Source organism: Anser cygnoides, chromosome 1, assembly GCF_040182565.1.
Source record: "Anser cygnoides isolate HZ-2024a breed goose chromosome 1, Taihu_goose_T2T_genome, whole genome shotgun sequence".
NCBI classification, from domain to species: Eukaryota; Metazoa; Chordata; class Aves; order Anseriformes; family Anatidae; genus Anser; species Anser cygnoides.
In genome coordinates, this window is record NC_089873.1 from 55115738 (window position 1) to 55135545 (window position 19808).

At 49.1% G+C, this 19808-nt stretch overlaps 2 protein-coding genes across 8 annotated transcripts in view; both read right to left on the minus strand.

Annotated features, from left to right (window-relative positions):
* GRAP2 (GRB2 related adaptor protein 2) overlaps positions 1-10336 on the minus strand; it is a 103998-nt gene extending 93662 nt beyond the window's left edge. The window contains exons 1-2 of the mRNA XM_013180960.3: positions 10061-10336; positions 9565-9628 (exon numbers count right to left, since the gene is read on the minus strand). The gene's annotated coding sequence lies outside the window, so the exon portion shown is untranslated. The remainder of the gene's footprint in view (positions 1-9564; positions 9629-10060) is intronic.
* A 5137-nt stretch (positions 10337-15473) lies between these two features.
* CACNA1I (calcium voltage-gated channel subunit alpha1 I) overlaps positions 15474-19808 on the minus strand; it is a 161868-nt gene continuing 157533 nt past the window's right edge. For all 7 annotated transcript variants that reach the window (XM_048069774.2, XM_048069773.2, XM_066996050.1 and 4 more), the window contains one exon: positions 15474-19688. In XM_048069774.2, coding sequence (XP_047925731.1) covers positions 18987-19688 — 702 coding nt within the window. In that variant the 3' untranslated portion in view covers positions 15474-18986. The remainder of the gene's footprint in view (positions 19689-19808) is intronic.

Genomic DNA, 19808 nt, shown 5'->3' on the forward strand with positions numbered 1-19808 from the left:
TTTACGTAGAGCATCAGTCCTTGGAAATACTACTTCACACACAGGAAGACACCGATACTATCGCATGCAGCCAGCTGAGCTTAATCAGGGCTGAAACAAGGCAGGAGCTCCTCACCATGATGGTGTTGTGTGCATCTAAGCCCAGCCCCACCAAGCCAGACCAGGAGTCCGAGCACTGCACTCACTGGTGCTACCCAGGTGGGGAAGCCCTTCCTGCCCAGATCCACAGCCACAGGAAAAGATGGTTCCTGCCTGAGTCCAGAAAGTTAAACGTTTCTCTATTATGGGAAGGTTTACCCACAGGAGAAGTAATCTGCTCACCAAATGACAGAACTGCCTGTGCAGTAGGGTAGGAGCAAGCACAATAGTGCATAACCTTCCACGTGCACCAGATGAACAGCACCATGGCCCTCACATTCAGGAGCTCTAGTCCCAGCAGAGCAAGGTGTGGTGTGGAATTGAATTCTAGTCCTTTAAGCGAAATAAAAAAAATCAGCAAAATTTGCTTTGCCCTGCTGGCCTCCTCACCCCTCCCTTCCTAATGCAGCAGGGCACTCTTTGAAGGCCAGGTGCTCCCTGACAACCAGTGACATGATTTACATTTCCATGGCACATTTCACACTAATGGATGCCAAAGGACACTTCAAACTGTCCTTTGCAGAGAAATTCTTATACCTGGGTTTTGATAAAACACTGCAGCACATTAAGTATCACACAGTAGCCTTATGACAAGCAACAAAGATGAGTATCAAAGGTAGTTGTAAGGGGACTTTTGGTGGGGTGAATACAATTTCTCACTTTGGCTCTGTCTGGAACACAAGCACCAGCATCTTCCCCATTCTTCTAAAGACTGGCATGGAGGTCATAAAAAAAAACACACACTTGTAACTGTTATCTCAGAAGATATGTCCTGGAGCCAAAATCATACTGAGAAACTAGAATTAGTAATAAATCAAAAAGAAATGAGTTCCACTTATGGGGTCAGTCCTCACCACGACCTATCATAACCCATGTCTTCCCTTCAGCACTCTCTCATCAGTCTCATAATGACTTATGATGAGATCCCAACCCAGCTCAAGGCAACATGTCTGGATGCAGAGGGCTAATCTTCTGCCGACAACAACTGACAAGATGCTGCTGAAGTTGATGAAGCGCTATCAATTTACAACAGCTGAGGATATGTCACATAAGGTAATCAGACTTTAAAAGAAATATGATGGCAGGAGTCCTAAACATTTTCCAAACACTGTGCTGTCAGAATAGATCTCGGAGTACAAAACCCTACTTTGAGAAGTCGTCAGAGACCCAGATGGGCTGCTGATTTTATCCTGCCTGGAACACTGCGCACCCACCTCTCCCCCTTCCCAGTTATTTTTCCTGTACCCTAAGACCCTTAAAAGAAGTCTGATATCATGTCACCCCCAAAGCTTATCTTAGTATAGGCCAAATATTTTGCTGAGCTTTTTTCCCTTCCTCTCTTCTAACCTGATTGTTAGAACTCTAGCTTGAAATGTTTCTTTATGATTATGTCTGTAAAATGTGGAGTTTCAAAAGAGAAAAACAACCTATAAAAGGCAATTAATAAAATATGCCAGCACTCCCAAAACTGTTCAGAACACTTCATTCAACAAAGCATTGAGACAGAACAACAGCAGAGTTGCTAAATAGCATGCCACAAAGCAAGACCCGCAGAAAGACAAAATAATAACCTGCATTTCTTAGGATCTTTTATCTGAAGCACTTTGCAGACATATGCATATTATATAGGGATTGTTCATGTAACTCAGAGATATAGCTGCCTTCACATCAGAACTAAGTTATATAACAGCACGCAATAAAACTATATAGCAGCGTCAGAGAGGAAAATGAAGAGTAACTGTTCTGGTTGAATTACAAACCAAACGCTATATCAGCAGAATAGTACTTTCTCTAGGTGAAATTTAGTAGAACATTGAACATTGTATTCAAACTCACATGGAAGATGTTACAGCCTCACTAACAATTAAGCCTTGGGGTTTACCACTAAATGAAAATCCAGTAGCCACCTCTGCCAGTGTAAGAGAGGGCCCAAGTGTTACCTAGTGAGTCATCAACACTAATTTTTGAGTCACCTGTGCTCAAAGGTTCCCCAGCTGAGTATCAATCAGTGAAGCCTAGTGAAGTTTAAAATTTCTCAAGAGCCAGTGTGACCATAGCCCAAGCACAAAACTCATTCTTACATTCCTGTGAGGCCAGGAAATCTCAGGATAGTTTCTGAGAGAGGTCAGTCAGGCAACAGGAGGCTCTCCTGCTTGCTCTAAGAACTGATGGAAGTGAAGCCCCTCATATGCCAGTGGGATTGCATGGAGGAGGATGGGATTGTGTTTTGGACAGTGAACCACACTACCTATTTGAGGCACATAATCCCCACCAGCTATTGAAGCATGGAGACTTGCACAGAGGCAGCTGGCAGGCCACCATTTGCATCCAGGAACTACAGTTTTAGTTACCTGTTTTTTGTATATTCACCTACAGCTGCTTCCTGCACTTCAAAATGGATGTTGGAGACAGAAGGCTTGCTGCTAGCAGTACCTTCATTTTGCTTATTGCCTGTAACTACCCAGCTCTCATTGTTTGCATCACAACAAGCTTCATATATTCAAGTGGCCAGCATTTTATTCAGAAGCTTCTGGTGATGGATTACTAGGGGAAGTCAGCCCTGCTCAAAAGCCTTAGTTCTGGATGTTTGCTGTTTCAAGCCTTGAAGCGCGTGAAGTTGTAATTGGTTCACGCTTGGAAACCTTCCTTTGCAAACAAAGGCTAAACATTAGTATAAACACCGTCCTGGATACTGCAGAGAGTAGAACTATCCCCAAACCCGAGGGCAATACCCCAGCAACAGGAATTTCCTTTGTTAGCTTTATAATACACAGCACTTCAATAGTTCTTCGCAGCACTGGAACTGCCAGAGCTTCTCTCACAGGTAGCCCCATGCTCCTTTACACCTCCAGGAGAATTGGAAGGTGGCAGAAACAAAGCCAACAAATCAAACCCTCCTCCGCCCAGTATCAGATGCTCTGACCAGCTACTACCCACTGCTTTACTTGGCAACGGCTTTCTTTGGGAGAAGAGGTACTGATGCAGAAGAGATCTCAGATAAGTAGTAATCTCAGATAGCCTCTTACCAACTTTCCTCATCTAATATGGTAACAGACACAGAGTTGCCTCTCTCTGCTGTGGCCAGCCATGGATCAGAAGGCAGCCTAGCCTCCAAAGGGAAGGTCTGTGGCCTGGCATTGGAAGAAAAATAAGGGAGGGTGCATCTTCCACTAATGTTTTTTGAAGGACTGTAGGGATGCAAAGCATAATCCACTTTTCCTCCCAGCCAGAGGCACAACAGTGTGTCCTGTTCCCAGAGAAAGCAGCACAAAAGCCCGTAATGGTGACAAGCAAACGGGATACCTGTGCTGGTGTTTCATCCAGACCAGGATCACCACGCTCACAGCTGATAAGGAACTGCTGCTAGCTTGGATGGAGGTGCATCCCCTGCTGAAACAATATCACCTTCTGCCACCTTTGGCCATCTCTTTGCCTCCTCCAACCCCACAGCAGTTACAAGAAGGCTGCAGACAGACTTACCCTCTCCTTCGCAGTCTGTTTCTCTTCCTCATTCATACATATATCAATAGTGTGACTGTTTTCTTTGGTTAAAATGATATCCCCAGATATTTTAGACCTGTAGCCAAAGCAGATTGAACTAGTCTGAATTCACTTTTGAAGAATAAATAGGAACATGGAAAGGTGTTGGAATCAAAGGTACTGCAATCAAAGACTAGAAATCTCCAGCTATGTCTTGAGAGACTTGATCTGGAGATAAGAGAGCCCTTCAATTTAAGGAAAGAAAAAGGATAGTATTAGGCAACTACTGTATAACTCTAACCTCCCATTCCCCCTAATTTCTCATCTCCATGTGGCTTTTGTGTCCCTAAAAGCCATCTCTTTCCAGGCTTTTTACTGTGGCGTACCAGCCTGAACACAGAAAATACCTCCCTACCCTGGAGCTTACTGGGACAGACCCTAGGCAGTCAGTCAGCACCGGCTGATAAGGAATAATTCAATACAGCCTATTCTGCAGTCTCTGGCCCTTGGACACTAATCCAGAGGCTAATAAAGCAGTAATCCCCTGCTGATCCGCAGGCTCCGTTTCCCCCGCTCGGCCCCACATCATTGCTCCTGGCTATATCAGCTCTCACCACCCTCAATCTCCCTTCCTTCCCTGCTCCCTCCCGCTGTCCTCACTGGTGAGAGATTGTAGCTGCCTTTTAGGCCTCTCCTCATCTGTTTATATTTGGTTATTTCAGCCTTGCCTCCTGGATTGTTGCTATCCCTAAGCACAGGCTATTTCTCTGGATTTTTGAGTTAGAGTCTGAAAAGCTCCTGGTGCCCCAGCAGCAGGTTTCCCCCCTTCCTGGGTGCCCAGACAGGCCCCAGGAGGGGATATGTACAAACAAGCTGATGGGAGGTGCTGGTAACAACATGACAGCCTCCATTTGCCCTGCCAGCAGCTCAATCATGTGGAACGGGAAGCTGTAAGTCATGCCATGATTGTCCGACCCTCCGGTTCAGTTAATCTTCCCGTAAGCGCTGCTGACAGGGGCAGGTAGGGATGAAACAAGGGAAGGAGACCTGCAGCTCCCTGAGAGAGCACAGGGCTGCAGGCCCAGGCCAAGCCTCTCCCCAGCCTGGTCTCCCTGTGGCCACCACCAGGCCTCACACAGAAGGTGAAAGATGCAGCAGCACTGATCTTCTGTATTAGTCATGAAGAAATTATTCATTCTTATCAATGAATAGAAATTCACTGAGGAACTGAAGCATAAGGTTTAGCTTGCTACCAATACATATTTATTCTGAGCCCTCTGGATATTCTGTCACCCCTCACATCCCAACCCAAACGAATCTTGCAGAGATCCTGTTTTGGTGCTGATCTGGGACAGGGAATTAGTTTTACAGCATGCTCCCATTTAGTAATGATTTGGAGCTTAGTTCCAAAGCTTGCTGTCTTTTAATTTCATCTGTTGTCCTCTGAATAAGGTGCTGGATTTTAGGCATCCCAAAGAGGCTGGTATAAGGAGAGCTGAAATGCTTTTTTACCCACCTTGGAAACACGCCCCCATGGCCCACCGCGGGAGTTTGCCACAAAAGTCAAAGGGCGAAGAATACAGGGGCCTTAAGAGGATATAGGAATAGAAATATCAAATGCTCCCAAGAGCCAGCTTGTAAGCACAGATTATTTGCTTTCAGCAGGTGTCTCAGGATGTCAAAGAGCACTTTTGCCAGCAATGAGCAGAAGGGTTGTGGAGTACTTGACTGTGCAGGCTGCCAAACAGCCATGAGCTCTCCCCTTTGATTTAAGGGACACGAAAGGCTCCTCATTCTATGTGAATTTAACTTCTATACTCCATTTTTTAAGACAAGGCACTTAGAGATATGTACTCCAAATTACATGCAGATTAATGGAATACAGTAGAGCCACAGAGGTCTCCCTGACTGTGGAATTACTATTTAAAGATTAAGAATCTGACTGCAGTCCTCATTTTTAGTCTGTCCCTCCTGGATCCCTTTCATCCTCCTCACTGTCTGGATGCCAAGGAAAATAGTTGTGCTATGAAGGTCTACAGGTTGGGTTGTTCCAGCTGCTTCTTTCCACTGGCGAAGGAGGAATAAAAATGCAAGAGCACACAAGTCATAAGCAACAGGATTGCCTTAAAGATGCTTGAGATCGCTAAAGCCACATCCACTGTACCTACATAAAGAGACTAACAATATAGTCCCATCTAAAAGCCTCCATCCCTCGGTGAGGCTTTTCATTGCTGTCCATTAGAGGTCACTAGCACCCAGTCACAGCAGGAGCCCAGCCACTGCAGATGAAACCCCCAGCACCAGACCTCCAGCCAAAAAAAAAATCTTTACTCCCAAGCTAAGAGGCAAACCAGACAACTCTTCCTTCTTCACGCTATTCTATGTGAGAGAGGAAAACCTTCAGGTGAGAAAGATCTCAGGAAGACACAGCAGTGTCTGCCCATCCTCACTGAGGACCCACTATAGCTCCCAACCAACTCCTGTCCTCCTCCCATCAGGATCTCACTGTCCCACCAGGGTGAGGACATGACACATCCCTGCTGGTCCTGAGCTGGTACAGGAGCAAGCTTAGTGACCTGGATCAACCTGAGAGCACAGGCAAATGATGTAAAGAGACATCACAACATCCTGTGGGTCTTGCTAAAAAAGACAAAAATGCTAAAATGCTTCCCCCCCAAGCTATTGCTGATAATCTGCCTGATAACCCCTGCAATTACAAAGCATCCCAAAGCAGTCAGTGACAAATCGCCCACCTGTATCCCTTCCACACACCACCATTTCCTTCTGTCCTCCAACCAGGAGGATGTGACACCTCCCTGTTCTCCCTGCAAAGCAAGAAGGAACCTCACTCCTCCAACTGCATTGCTCCTGGCTACCTGTTGGCCCTGGACAGGACATGTCTGTACCTGACGGCACTGCTGGCGACAGGACGAGAGGGATCGATGGAGCCACATTGCTGCATCAGCATCTGAAGATGCAAAAGCAAGGCTGTGACCACTTCTGACCCCTTCACTCACTCCCCCCCAGGGACACCAAACCCACGACAGCCGTCACTCCCCATGGCCACCTTGCAGCTAACTGCTCCTCCCCTGGATATAGCCTCGCCTCTGTCCTTAAGCACCTCACTAGCTCATTTGAGATTACAGTCACAGCATATGCTTGCTGCATCCCTGCCTCTATATGCTCCTTACGAAGCCCTTGCAGCATGAGGATGCAGCGCACGGAGGCAGTAAGGGGGGCAGAGAAGGGAAGGATATTTGAGTGCTGACTGGGCTGTCCTCCTGATGAAGGACAATGACAAGCCAGGATTCATCGTCCACAGCTGCTGCTTCCATTTAACTGCTTATGATGAATATTTACAGAAGGGGAGGGGGAATCATGAAATTATCTGATTTTTTTTTTTTTCCCAACAGGCTTTCTTCCAGAGAAGAGGCCATTCAGACAGCCACCCAGGGTGCCTCCCAGCCCTCCGTACCCAGCTGCCAGAGGCACCGAGTTTGTATGTACACACACACTTCTCATCTGCCTCAGCACTGACCCGCAGAAGGCTGAGGGAGGAGATCAGAGAAGTCAAAGACTGATGAAGATGCAGCTCAACGCTGCATTGATTTTGGTGACCTGTTGCTGGCAGATCCAACCCGAAGCCCAGTGCTGTTAGGCAGCCTGCTCCCAAACCTCTGCTGGTGTTTATGACTCAGTGTGCTGCTGACCTGGGCTGGACCCGCAGTATAACCGAGCCCCAGAGGCTCAGGGTCTTCCCTCTAAAGACAGCTGCTATCTGACACTTCACCAGCACCAGGCAACCCGCTGCATTAACTGAACTCCCCAGGGGCCGTGCGATAAATCTGCCTTTACTTCATGCTCACCCTCACCCCAGGCACTGGCTGTAAGAAGGACCACAGCTTGGCCAGGCTCATCTCATTGAAAAGATGCAGTGCAGCTGCATCAGGGCTTTACCAGATGGGTTTCTCAGGAGAAAGCCATTTCTTTCCCCACCTTACTGTTTTCTGCACCTCAAGAAGGAGAGTCAAAAAATGTGGGATTTCATTTTGCTCCCTCTTCCTATATGTGCATCCCCTTGTACAGCTCTTTATTCCTCCTTGTTTGCTCAGGTTTTGCACACAGCATACCCTGTTCTCCAGTACACACTCGCAAGTGCTTTGAAACAGTCCTCAAGGGGAAGGTTGGGCAGCCTGTACTTCTGAGCACTGTTTTTTTGGAGAAATCACAGGCAAGTTTACTTTGTTGTATATTCCCATACTGCAGGGAACTGCAGCAGCAGCCTGCAGGTTTGCCCTGTCCTTGGTGCCTGCCATGATATCTGGGTTTTGGGAAGACGACAGACTCCTGCTGGAGGAGCAGGTGAAGCAGTGCTCTGTTTTTTCAGTATTTCACCAACTTCTGGATTGGAAGAGCCTTAGCCCCAAGGCTATGTTCTCTCCCATCAAAGGGTGTCAACAACTCTCCAACAGGCTCAGAAATACAGCATCTTCAAGCTCCCACCTATATGGCCAACGATCAACACCGCTCTGCTCTCTAGTCGGCCCTGGGCACCACCCATCAGGTTTTTACAGCTTCTCCCCCCAGCTGTGGAGGAAGGGAGCACATTGTGAGCACAGGCATTTTGTGCAGACACTGATGGTTGCGGGTGGGAGGGTGTCTGAGCATGAAGATGACCCCCTCTCAGAGGCTCAGCAGCTTGGAAGAGTTTTCCTTGAGGGGAGAGAGCAGTACAAGCACAGGATTGTCCCTGTCAGCCAGCTCATTTGCCTTACCCCCATCCAAGTGAGTGGGAGAGAGCTGTCTGCTTGCATTGAAGCGGCTGCGCTGCTGATGAGCTGCAAGCCAGCAAAGAGTTCACTTGGGGAAAAACCATGAAGCGCGGCAGGGCAGCAGAGACCTTTTTTAAACATATTTGTCTTTTGATAATCACGGTAATAAGATCTCTGGTGGAAAAATTATACCTAATAAAAAGTTCAAGAATTCCAAGGAGAGATCCAAAATTAGACTGAGACCAATTGGTAAAAGCCTGAGACTTACTCACCGGCCATCAATATGTTAAATCATGATGTACTTGAAAGAAGAACATAACCTCAAAACTCCAGAGTTACAAAAGCATTACTGCTAGGAGGATCAGGTGAAAACGCCGGTGGTTACAGCCACCCATCTTTTGGGAGGGGGAGGAAGGAGCAGCTGGTTTGAAATAGACAATTGCAAGAAACTGCCTCAAGTCTTGCAACCATTAAAGCTGGTCAGCCTGGGTTTCCATGGAAGGCATTTCCACCAGGAGATCCAAGCAAATAGAGAGGACTGTCTTGATGGAGGAGCACACAGTCAAGCACAAGCAGAAACACAGGGGAGATGGGCAGGATGCCAAGAAAACACTTCCCCAGCAACTCAGGGCAAGCTCAGACAGCTTTGACTGCAGAGTACAGGCCAGGAGAGGCGCACAGACTTCTAAGCAGCTACATTTAGGTGAGTAGGACCATGCATATATTCCTCATCTGTAAAGACACACCAAGGACAGGTTTTCTTTCACTATCAATTACGTGTTGAAAAAACCCTGCACTCCAGCTGCTCTGGTTAGGTGGTGGCAAAGGCTGCTGAAGAGGTTTTGGGGCATGCTGCCTCCCTTCCTGCCATGAGGCCAACCCCGGCAAGCAGGAAGGGCTCTCAGCATCACTTTGGGTATGGGGGAACAGAGCTGCTACTGGTGCTCAGCACCACCACCTCCAAGTCCAGGGCCCATAAAATCACAAATATCAATCAATGAACACATGAGCGCAGTCATAAGATTTGACTCTGGGACTCTAGCCCAGGCATCCCCAACCCTAAATCCCTCTAAGACCATCAGTACAGAGAAACCAAGACACAGCGTCGGGCAATGAGACTGCCAGCCCCCCCCCCCCCCATCCTCCCAGCACACAGGCAGATGAACAAACTTACCTTTCACTCCTTCCTTCACTAACTGTCTCATTGCCATAGCAACTGTAATCCTAGGTCATGCAAGCTAGGAAAAAATAAATAAATAAATATGCAGCGCAAATGAAGATGTACGCTATCGCCAAACACAGCCTCGGTGGTAGAATCTAATTTTCATTAGAGACATAACAGTGGTTCTGCATAATTATACATATATTAATGCCCAACATGCCCATCTTCAGTTAAAATTCATGAATTCAGTTCTAAATAAAAAGCATTGCTCATTGCAGATTTTTTATTCCTTTAAAAAAGTAGAAATCACTTCTAAAAGCTCCAGTCACACTTGCACGGCAGTTTCTTAATCCTGAGATTAACAGGGAGAGCAAAATGCAAAGATTAAGTCAGCTCTCAAGTAGGAACATCACATAAAACACAACAGGGGAGTTAGCTGCTTTTACAAAACGAGGGCAGAAAGGGAGCAGTAATAAAAATAAATAAGTCAGTAGACTCTGGAGCATACCTGGAACTGAGACCCAAAGGAAGGTGTCTCGTGGCCTCTCCTTTTGGTGCTTGTAGGGGAAGCAATACCACAGCATCACACTGAGGAGCAACACATCCCCGCGAGTGACTGAGCCCAGGTTTGGCTGACACCAGCATTTACTACATTGCCAGAGGTCAGCATTTACAAGAGGAGGTTTATTTACTCTGATAGAAACACACAGAGACCAGACAGCAGTGCTAAGGAAGAGCCCCAGCCTAGGAAGCCCTGGAGAGCAAATAAACCCTTCCCCTCCCTCCTTCTTCATTCTTATCTGCTTCTACTACCTCCAGGTTCCTTCATTACTCACAAATTGCAAATGACCTTAGGCTGGTTGCCAATTTCCCTCTTTATTACTGAGTTTCTAGGTGGGCCTTGTTTGAGGGAGGGGGAAGCCTTGGTGCTGGTGAGATTCCACTTTCCCTATCCCTACATGTCTGGAGGGGGCTTATTGCCACCAGAAGTGGCAGGGACCTGTGTACCTAGGGGATTTGGGACTTGACAGCAAGCTCTCGTGTTGCAAGCATGCACGCAGCTCAGAGGATGCTCTCAAAGCCTTGACTCAGTAGAGCTGATATTAAAATAAATGCAACTTCCTTGGTCACTGCTTCTTCTTTAATTGTACTGATATCCTAGCCAGGGAGTAAAGAGAGAAACTACTACATGGATTTGTCTTCACAAAGGCTTGTTTAATTCCTTGCTTACAGAAAAGGCAAGGACAAGGACACAAGGAAGAGAAGAGCTGGGCTCAAGGACAGGGTTTGGGGCTGTAAAATGGTTGGGGGAAGGAAAAAAAAAAAAGGGGGGAATTGGCAGCAAGGAATGGAAAGACAAGAGACGGAGAGAGGTCTGTCCAAAATGACAGCTGAAATCCCTCGTGGTTGTGAGTCCCCAGCTCCTCATCTTTTCTTGCTGTTATTCGCACACAGAGGAAGGAGGAGAGGTTGGGTATAAAATATGTGGGGAAACACTCCCTTCTCACCTGGGTTTCTGGGGGAAGGAGAGAGAAACCTCTGTGTCCAAGCCCATGTCCACCCTGGCCAGGTTCTTGCTCATCCTCAGTTCTGGGGTCTGACAGAAAGTCCCACTGGGCAGGAGCTGGGAGCTTGGTGGAGGGGAGAAACCGCATCCTCTCTAAATGCTTCAACCTCCTCATCCTGCAGGCTGGCCCCCGGCTGGGAAGCAGGTCAAAAACACATGTACATGGGTCTAGTGGCCCATGCTCAGCAAAAACAGCTCTTCCATAACCGTGCTCTGTACCCAACCTGCATATGCTAAGCGAGAGAGCCTCAGCTCAAGCACCTGGCCCTTTAATTGCTGCCACGAAGGGTACGGATGTAGGCAATCCTGAGGCCAGCAAAGCAGAAAATTAGCATTTAGCGTGAAATGATACCGCTGCATCATCACCAGCGCAAAGCAAACACCACAACCAGCCGGGCTGCCTCCTTGCCGCCCTACCTGCACGCTCGGAGCCGCTGGGTGCTGCCGAGGCCCCACAGCCTCCTGCACCCATGGGTGCTGTCTTTGCAGGGCTGCTACCAGGGACTCGGCAAGCCGGTATCTGCTTTCCGCCTCTGGACTTGTGATGAATCAGATTTTATACACTCACTTCTGAGATAATCCTCCCTCAAATGTCAGAAGTGCCACATTAGCCGCTGCATTGATTCCTGCAGGGTTTTCAGAGCAAGAAAAATGCAGTGGCAGCTAGCGGGAGGCTGGAGGGAAGAAACCTGCACCTGCAGGGTGTCCCTCAGGGTGAATCAGCCCAGTCTCAAGCCGGGATTCAGATCTTCACCTCCTCCAGACCCTTAACTAGCTTTCTCCATCATTATTGCAAATTCCCCTCGGGCCTTTTCACCTCTTTGTTACGCAGGCTGTATTTTTGCCTGGTTGGACACAAATAAACATCACAAGCACAAAAGGGAAGGCTGTTTACTGCCCAGGCTGGGATGGAGCCAGCAGCCCTGGCCCTGGGGTCCCAGCAGCTTGGGGGCTGGAGGCGAGGGCTTTGCAGGGGCAGTGGGCAGTGATCAGGAGCAGGGGGGGCTGTGGGTGAGCCATGGAGGGATTTGGGGCTGTTCAGCCTTACCCATGGCAGAAGTGCCTGGGACTGGAAGCAAAATGCCGCATTACGGGTCAGACTGTGAGCAGGCTCCGGGGTGTCGGGGTCTGGGGCAGAGGCTCCCGCTGGCTGCCTGCATTCTCCGTTCTGCATGCAGACCCCTGTGGGTGCTCAGGTGGATGAAAACTGCCCCTCTGAATCTGTGAGATCTGTAATTAAGATCCTAAGTAATTGCAGTAAATAACAGTTTGGGCTCTTTATTGCCTCAATACGCACTTTTAAAAACAGAAACAGTGGCAGATCTGCGTATAAACCACAGCCACTGTGCAACTGATACATGCCTGTGCCTACAAACATACACACACACACGCACAAAGCAACAGTGGCTATGAGACCCTAAGGAATAAAAACACACCAATGTATTTTCAAAATAGCCTCTCGCTCTCTCCCTCTCTAGTTCAATTAAATGTTGTTTGTTACTTTTTCTTTTTAATATATGTATATATATAATTTTCCAATTTATTTCCTACGCCTGGGCTTACTACAACATCACAAACTAATCAGTGGCCAAGTGATTAACAGTCCTTCCCATGTTATTAACTTTTTGTTTGATAGAAGGTCATTTTTAAAGACTGTGGCAAGAAAGATAAGTGTACCTGTATGTGTGAGTGTGTGGGGAATATGTAAGTAGAGGGAATACACACCCCAGTGCAGGACTTTTATCCAGGCCACCCCTTCACATTGTTCTTGACTCTTTCTTAGAAATACCTATTATTATCCAGCATGTATGTAGCATTTCTGTGCGCAGATTGTATCTTGAAACAAAACCCTCACAAAGCTCAGATAAGGACGTGGGTGAAGAAGTCTGTAAATGGGAACATAAATTAACTGTGACGTCTTAATTGAGAGGAGAAATGGGGTCATCTGCTTTCATTGCTATCATCCCAGCAAAGATTAGAAGCAGCTAAAGGTGACAGCAGTTATTTTAGAGGAAAGCCCACCTGGTACTTCATATCCAAAGCTGTGATAGCTCGAGGGCAAGGCTTTTACCAAGGACTGGCAGGGTAATAAATCTGCCTGCCTGTGCACATACCATGTACCTTGGGTTCTTGGGTAATGTCTCCCCTCATGCACGGGTTGGCAGCTTTCTCCTAAGAAGGCACTTCACAATTTAAGAACAAAAGCTTGGATTAAAGTTGTTTCACTGAAAAATATTTTCTCTCTGGCTTGCCATCCATCACTGATGGTTTGTTTTGAGGTGACATCTGCACCCATATGGGTGTTTGTGCCCGAAGGAGGTGTAGCCGCCCTGCTTGCTCGTGCTGGTGGTTGCTTGCCCCTCTCTTGGAAATGCTCTGCCAGCTTCTGCAAAGGGACAGCACTACTCACTTAGCATCACTCATGAGAAGGAAGAGAAAGGAAGTGATGGCAGCAGGGCAGTGACAGGTGGCAAATCCCACTGCACCATGGTCAGCACAGAAACCTAATTTACAGCACAAAGATTCCCACCAGGGTGAATGTGCTGGAGGAAATGGAGAGGAAGAGCTGCAGGAGGGGCTGCTGGTGTTTTGCATGGTGCAATGCAAACCAGAAGCAAAACAACAACAAGAAGCCACAGCATCTTCTGAAGTTTTCAGAAACAATACATCTGACTGAGACAGTGGGGGCTGATGTGTGCTGGCCTCCAGGGAAGCATCCTTGGAAATACAGCAACATGGGGGATGTACCCTGCCATCTGCGCCATCCCATCACAGGCATGAGTGAAAGGGCAGAGCCCTTACTGCTGTGACGGCTGCCGGAGCAGAAGAGGCATGCTGCAAAGCGGTGGCTGGGCTGCTGGTTTTGGTGGGGGTGAGAGCTCTTCACTTGTAAAATGAGCACATCTGCTCTGGAAGTGGCCGGGAGGCATAAATATTGAATATCACAGTGCCAGCTCTTGTTCAAAGTGTGTCAGGATCTTAGCAGAAATAAACACGGGGCTTGGAAATATGCAGAAGAAGGGAAAAGTGCTAGAGAAGAAATATATATATCTAAATGAGAGGGAAGAAATGAATGATAATTCAAAGATACCGACATACTGAGCTCCTACTGGAAGCCAGTGCTTAGCAAGGAACAAAAATAACATGGAAAAACTGAGAAGTAAGGCAGAGCTCATAAAATAAAGTATTCATGAAGACCAGGGAAGTGAATATTTGGAAAGTCAGATCACATGCAGATAAACTGAACTAGATGGCATACATCCAGGGGCCTGCCTTGCAAAGCACTGAGCACCTCCTACAAGGTGTGCTGCACGTTTTGTATTTCAGCCCACCAGAAAATCAGCGGGGTTTAATTTTCCTCCTCTCTGTGAAGTGCTGGTGATGAGAACAAGAAAATCGAAGCTGCCTACCTCCACATCTTCTGTAATAAAATTTTGAGTTTTCAGTTGGCAACTGGCAGCACATTGGCCAAAATAACTCTCTGCTTCCAAACCATTGCCATGACGCCTTTTACTCTCATTGTGCGGGTGACGGGGACATCTCCTGTGGTGTCTTGTGGGCACCTCACTGGCTGGGGACCCAAATGCACAGCAATGCTGACTTCCTAAGAAAGGCGACAGCCTGCACACTGGTCATTGCTTTCCGTGTTTCTAATTTCATTAGGAAGCTTATGGTAGTGGGGATGAGGAAGACAGATGAAGATGGAGAAGCCATGAGAATTAACTCCAGAGGCATGCCTTGTTCGTTTGGCAGTGCTGGGAAAGGGACTCTGGGTGCAGAAGAAATAAATACTGGTGTGTTTTCCATGGGCAGTTTAGAGAAGGTGAGAAGTTTGGGTGCTGCTGTGGACTGGAGGATGTGGGAAGAGAGGAAAATGTACATGGAGGACTTAGAAAAAATGATGTAAGTGGTGGAGAAACTGGTTGGCAAGGCAAGGTGGAAAGAGCTAAATGCATCCAGCTTGGTAAAGCAGGACGTGGTAGTGGTGCGAGGGCACGTGGAGGAGCTTGGCTTCAAGCAGGGCGAAGAGATGATTTTGGTGACAAGTGTGGGGAAGGGCAGGGTGTGAAGGTGGTGAGGCAGTTTGACACAACGGAGCAATCTTGGGCTGGCAACAGCAAGGAGCTTCCTAGCAGGAGCTGCTGCAAAGCATTCCCCCGTGGGAAGCAGGGAGTAGGAGAGGCTAGGCAGATCCTGGGCTGCCCTCAGGTGTTGTCTGGGAGGTGGGCGGGTGATGACGGAGGTTTTTGCTGGTGCTGACAGCTGGGAAAGGCAGCTCTCACCAGGAGAAACCACGCAACCTGCCCCGCTGCAGAGAGCCCCAGCAGATACACAAGGTGTTTGCTGGGTGTTAGCATCCTGCGTCCTCCTCGGGAAGGACGGATGTTTCCTCCTTCCTCTTCAAACAGTTAGTAAATAATTTAAAGAGAGAGACAAAATATTCTCTAAAGATAACCTACTCTTCTGTTTCCATGGCAACCTCCTTCCAAAGCCAGAAGCTTTCTACTGGAATCGTACGGCGCAGGGTGAAAGTCCTCTCCTGGGGAGGCAGAAGCAGTGGCATGACCCCGTCGGGAGGTGAAGGGGAGACCTCATGCAGAGCACAAGGGCTGTCACAAACCCCCAACCACCAGAGAAGCAAAGATTTTTCCCTTGCAAGTCAGTTCCAGGAGGAAGTGAGAATAAGCTGAGAGCACGTCCACCCTGGGGCCTGCTAGTCGCCCTGTGAGGCCTCCACCACCGCCTTGCCCACCGTGGCATGGAGGCAAGGAGGCCTGGCACAGGAGCTGCAGCCCTGGAGCAGGGTCTGCAGAGTGGTGAGGGACAGGGGGGCAGACACCCTCTGCAGAAGGAGTGAGCAGGATTTTGCAGAGGCAGCAGGTGATTTGGACTCCTCAGAGGAGGAATTGGGGCCTTCAGGCAGCATTCATCCCCCACAAAACCGTTCCTCAGCCCTGGGGGGAAATCCAGCCTGTCCATCTGCCCGTAGTTCCTACTGCTTGCTCTCACTGGGGAGGTGAAAGCAACCAGGTGAGCAGTCACCCAGACTTGTGATACGATCCACAGTCACCTGCACCTTCAACAGGCCCGTGTTTCCTTTACTGAGGGAGGAGTAGCGATCCTCCTGCTGGCAACCTGGGTGAGCTCCTCCTGGAGTGTGACCCCTCTTCCCTCCCAGCTATCTCACCTGCAGGCCATACGTGTATCATGACCATATAGCTTCTAGCACTGTGGAAGCCCACCTCCAAGTCCCCTACAGCCACTTTGCAGGAAACACCCTATGCATCGGTCTGTGAGGGGGTTGGACTAATTAATATATTTTTTCCCCATTTGTTTGTTTTGTAAGCCCTACCTCTGGCTTCTGGGTTTGAGTTTAAGCCTTGTGTAGCCTGAGTTTGATGTTTGGCCATTTGGGGTCTGACTGCCCTCCTTCCCCAAGAACAAGGAACCACGTGTCTCATTTCTCCTCTCTGCCCCTGGGAGAGCGGGCAGGGGCAACTCACCCAAAGAATAACGAGCGCAAAAAAAAGGCATTTAAAGACCCTTATTATTGCTTTAATTAATCTGGACTGGAAACCTTTCTGCAAGGAGGACCTGGGCTCTCCTGTCCTCTGTCCACAGGTCTGACCTCCCTGCAGTCAACGTGCACACTGCCGAGACAACAAACGCTCCGTTCAGCAAATAAGTCAAGTCCGTGTAGTAATTATCCTTTTCCTTTCTGTTGTTTGTCCCAATTGACGTGATTGCTGTTTACAACTCCAGTTCATAAAATGCAGCAGCAGCTTAAAATTCAGACAGGTAACGATAAAACCAGGAAGTCTGTGGTGTGCCACCCACTCTGCAATGCCTCAAATGCCAACAGGGAGAGCTCTGCTGCAGTGACCCTCTTGATCTGGTGGAAAAAAATGAGATGGGAATCCACCAGTGAGCCCTGCTCTTTCTCTGAGTAGTGCATCAGCCTCCCCATCTCTGTAGGGCTGCTGTCCTCCCTCTGCTGCCCTTCTCTGCTTCCTCTGAGATACCTTGGTGGGTCTTGCGTGGGTCAGGAGGAAACATCGCAAAGTCTTAGTGCCCCCCTGGGTGGCTGGCTGATGCCCTTTCCTACCCACCTGTAAACCTGGCCAGGGCACAAAACCAGGGGAGATGTGGGCTGGCCCCAGCGAGGAAGGAGACACGTGTGGTCACATTTCTGGAAGAGGAATGGGGGACACAGCCCCTGGAGACCTCACTGCAGCCACATGGGAGAGGATCATATCTCTGGATTGGGGTCCTGAGAAAGCTCGGTTTGAGGAATCGGTCTGCCCTCTCCCACCACCCCGCAGCACATGGATGGTCTCCTGTGATACAGCTGGATGCAGCTCCCTCCTTCTCACCATCTGGTGAGCCAGCCAGGACACAACGCACACAAGCACCCTCACATCTGTGCATGCACACACACATACAGACACACACGCTGATGTTCCTGCTCCCCACATCCACGGATGCACACACAGCAGGCCCCTGATCCCGGCTACACTGATGGAAATTGGAAAAACACCAGCGGATGGAGGTGACACTGGAGAAGAGGCAGAGCCATCACCAAGCCAAGGATGCTCTTGTAAGTTCTTCCTGCCGGGACGTAGGGCAGGGTTGGTATCCAGTCAGGGGGCCCACTACGTTTTGTGTTGAAGCCCCCTTTGCTTTTATTTGTCCTTTTTAAAATTCTATTTTTGTCGTCTTTTAATATATATATATATATAGCTATAGATACAAAAATAACAGATAGGTTTCTCTAGAGATGGTTTTTGCACCTTTGGGCTTCTAAAAGAAAATATCACAATTACTGCAAATGAAAGGGGAAAAGTGCAGTTTCCCCTCTCCCTATTTTTTTTTTTACCTCTCCCTCCCTCTCCTCCCCTGCCTGTCCCACTCCAAATTTCCTTGTGTACCTTGCACATTTTTTCCCTTAGCAGTTTTCTTTCTTTGGAACAAAATGCAAAGGACAAACCCAACAAAACAGCTACAAAAATACACCACAGAGCCCCCATCCCCTCCACCCCTGAGCACCCCCTCTATGCTTGCACATTCCTTTCAAAGCCAGGCTTTTCACCTCAAAACATTTCCCGTGCTCCACGACTGTTTGATTTTCGCCGCCACCAGGGCTAGATTTTCCCACGATTTTCAGCAGTGAATCCACTTCAAGCCAGAGCTCCGCTGCACTACACCAACAGAAGTGCACAATCACTGTTTGGCCAATTTACGCTAGACCTGAAGACCTGGCCCACAATTTTTAATGTTTGAAATGGAAGCATGAACAATAAGGAAGTTCCCAGAAACAGGCGAGGCAAGCCCCAGATGCTCTTTCCCTGCTGCTCACCCCGCTTCCCTTCACCCCACCCTGCTTGCCCACCCCCCTTAATTCTGCATAGCACCTCCTTCAGCCCCCATTTGCTCCTTCCTCCTTAGCACTTTCTGAAATTCGTAATCTCTCGGTAAAAAAAATAAATAAATCGATCTCTCTCTATATATGTATATGTATATAACTAAATGGCTGCCAGGCAGCAGTCACCTGGCCGGAGGGTCCCGTCCCTCCCAGCCCCATGGCCTTTTCTAGTCACTGTAGTCTCTGCAGTGATGGTCCAGGTCTTGCCCTCGGGCAGGACTGTTCCCGTATTGCTTGCACTCTCCCACGCCTCTGAGGTACGGTACCAGAGTATTTATTCTATATATATATATATATATTTATGTATATATATATATTTATAATTTTTTGTTTGCCTGGTTCTTTTTCCCGCAAATCCTTTGGAATCGCTGCTGGGGAGCAGCTGGTGAAACGCGCTCCCCATGCTGGCGGCCGAACGCTCCCCCCCTCGCACCCCAGGGACCCTCATCTGTTCCTCTTGCTGACCCCGTCACCCAGCTCCAGCTCGGACGGCAGCGGGGAGCTGCGCTCCCCTGTCCCCAGTCTGCCAGGGCCGTCCGGCTCCTCTCCTTGCCCGGGCGAGGGGGTGTCCTTGCAGAAGTCCGTCACCCACGAGGGCATGGAGAGGAAGCCCCGGGGGTCGACGGTGTAGAAGGGCTTGGCGTGGTGGGCAGCGGGGCGGCGGGGCAAGGGGCTGGCGTGGAGGCTGCTGGTGCTGCTGCACTTCTTCCCCAGCGTCAGCCCCGGCGGCGGGGGCGAGAAGAGGGAGGTCAGCGAGAGGCTGCTGAGGGTCTCCGAGGGCTCGCTGTTGTTGCCGCCCCCCCGCAGGCTGCTGCCTGCCCCCTCCTCGTCCGAGGGGTCCATGGAGTCGTGGTGGGTGCAGCCGGGGCTGGTGCTCCCGCCGCTGCTGTGGCTCCGCTGGTGCCGGCGGATGCTCCGCAGGCTGAAGAGCCCCCGGCCCCGCAAGCTGCGGCGACGGGAGGCCGGGGAGAGGGGGGCCGCCAGGGGTCTTTGGTCGCCGGCGGCTGGTACAGGGCACAGGCCCACCGGGAGGTCCAGGGTGCACTGGGGAGAGTCGCTGAGGTTGAGGCTGTCCTCCAGTGTGGTCTGCAGGCTGCCCGCCGAGCTGCTGCTCCGGCTGTCCAGCGAGGTGTCACTCTCAGGGGCCTAGGGAGCAGTGGGGTGAAAACATACAGAGCTCAGGCAAGAAGACAGACGAGACACTTCTTTTATTTTTTTTTTAAATGATTTAGGGTGTGAAGAAATAAATTCATTTCTCCCTCTCTC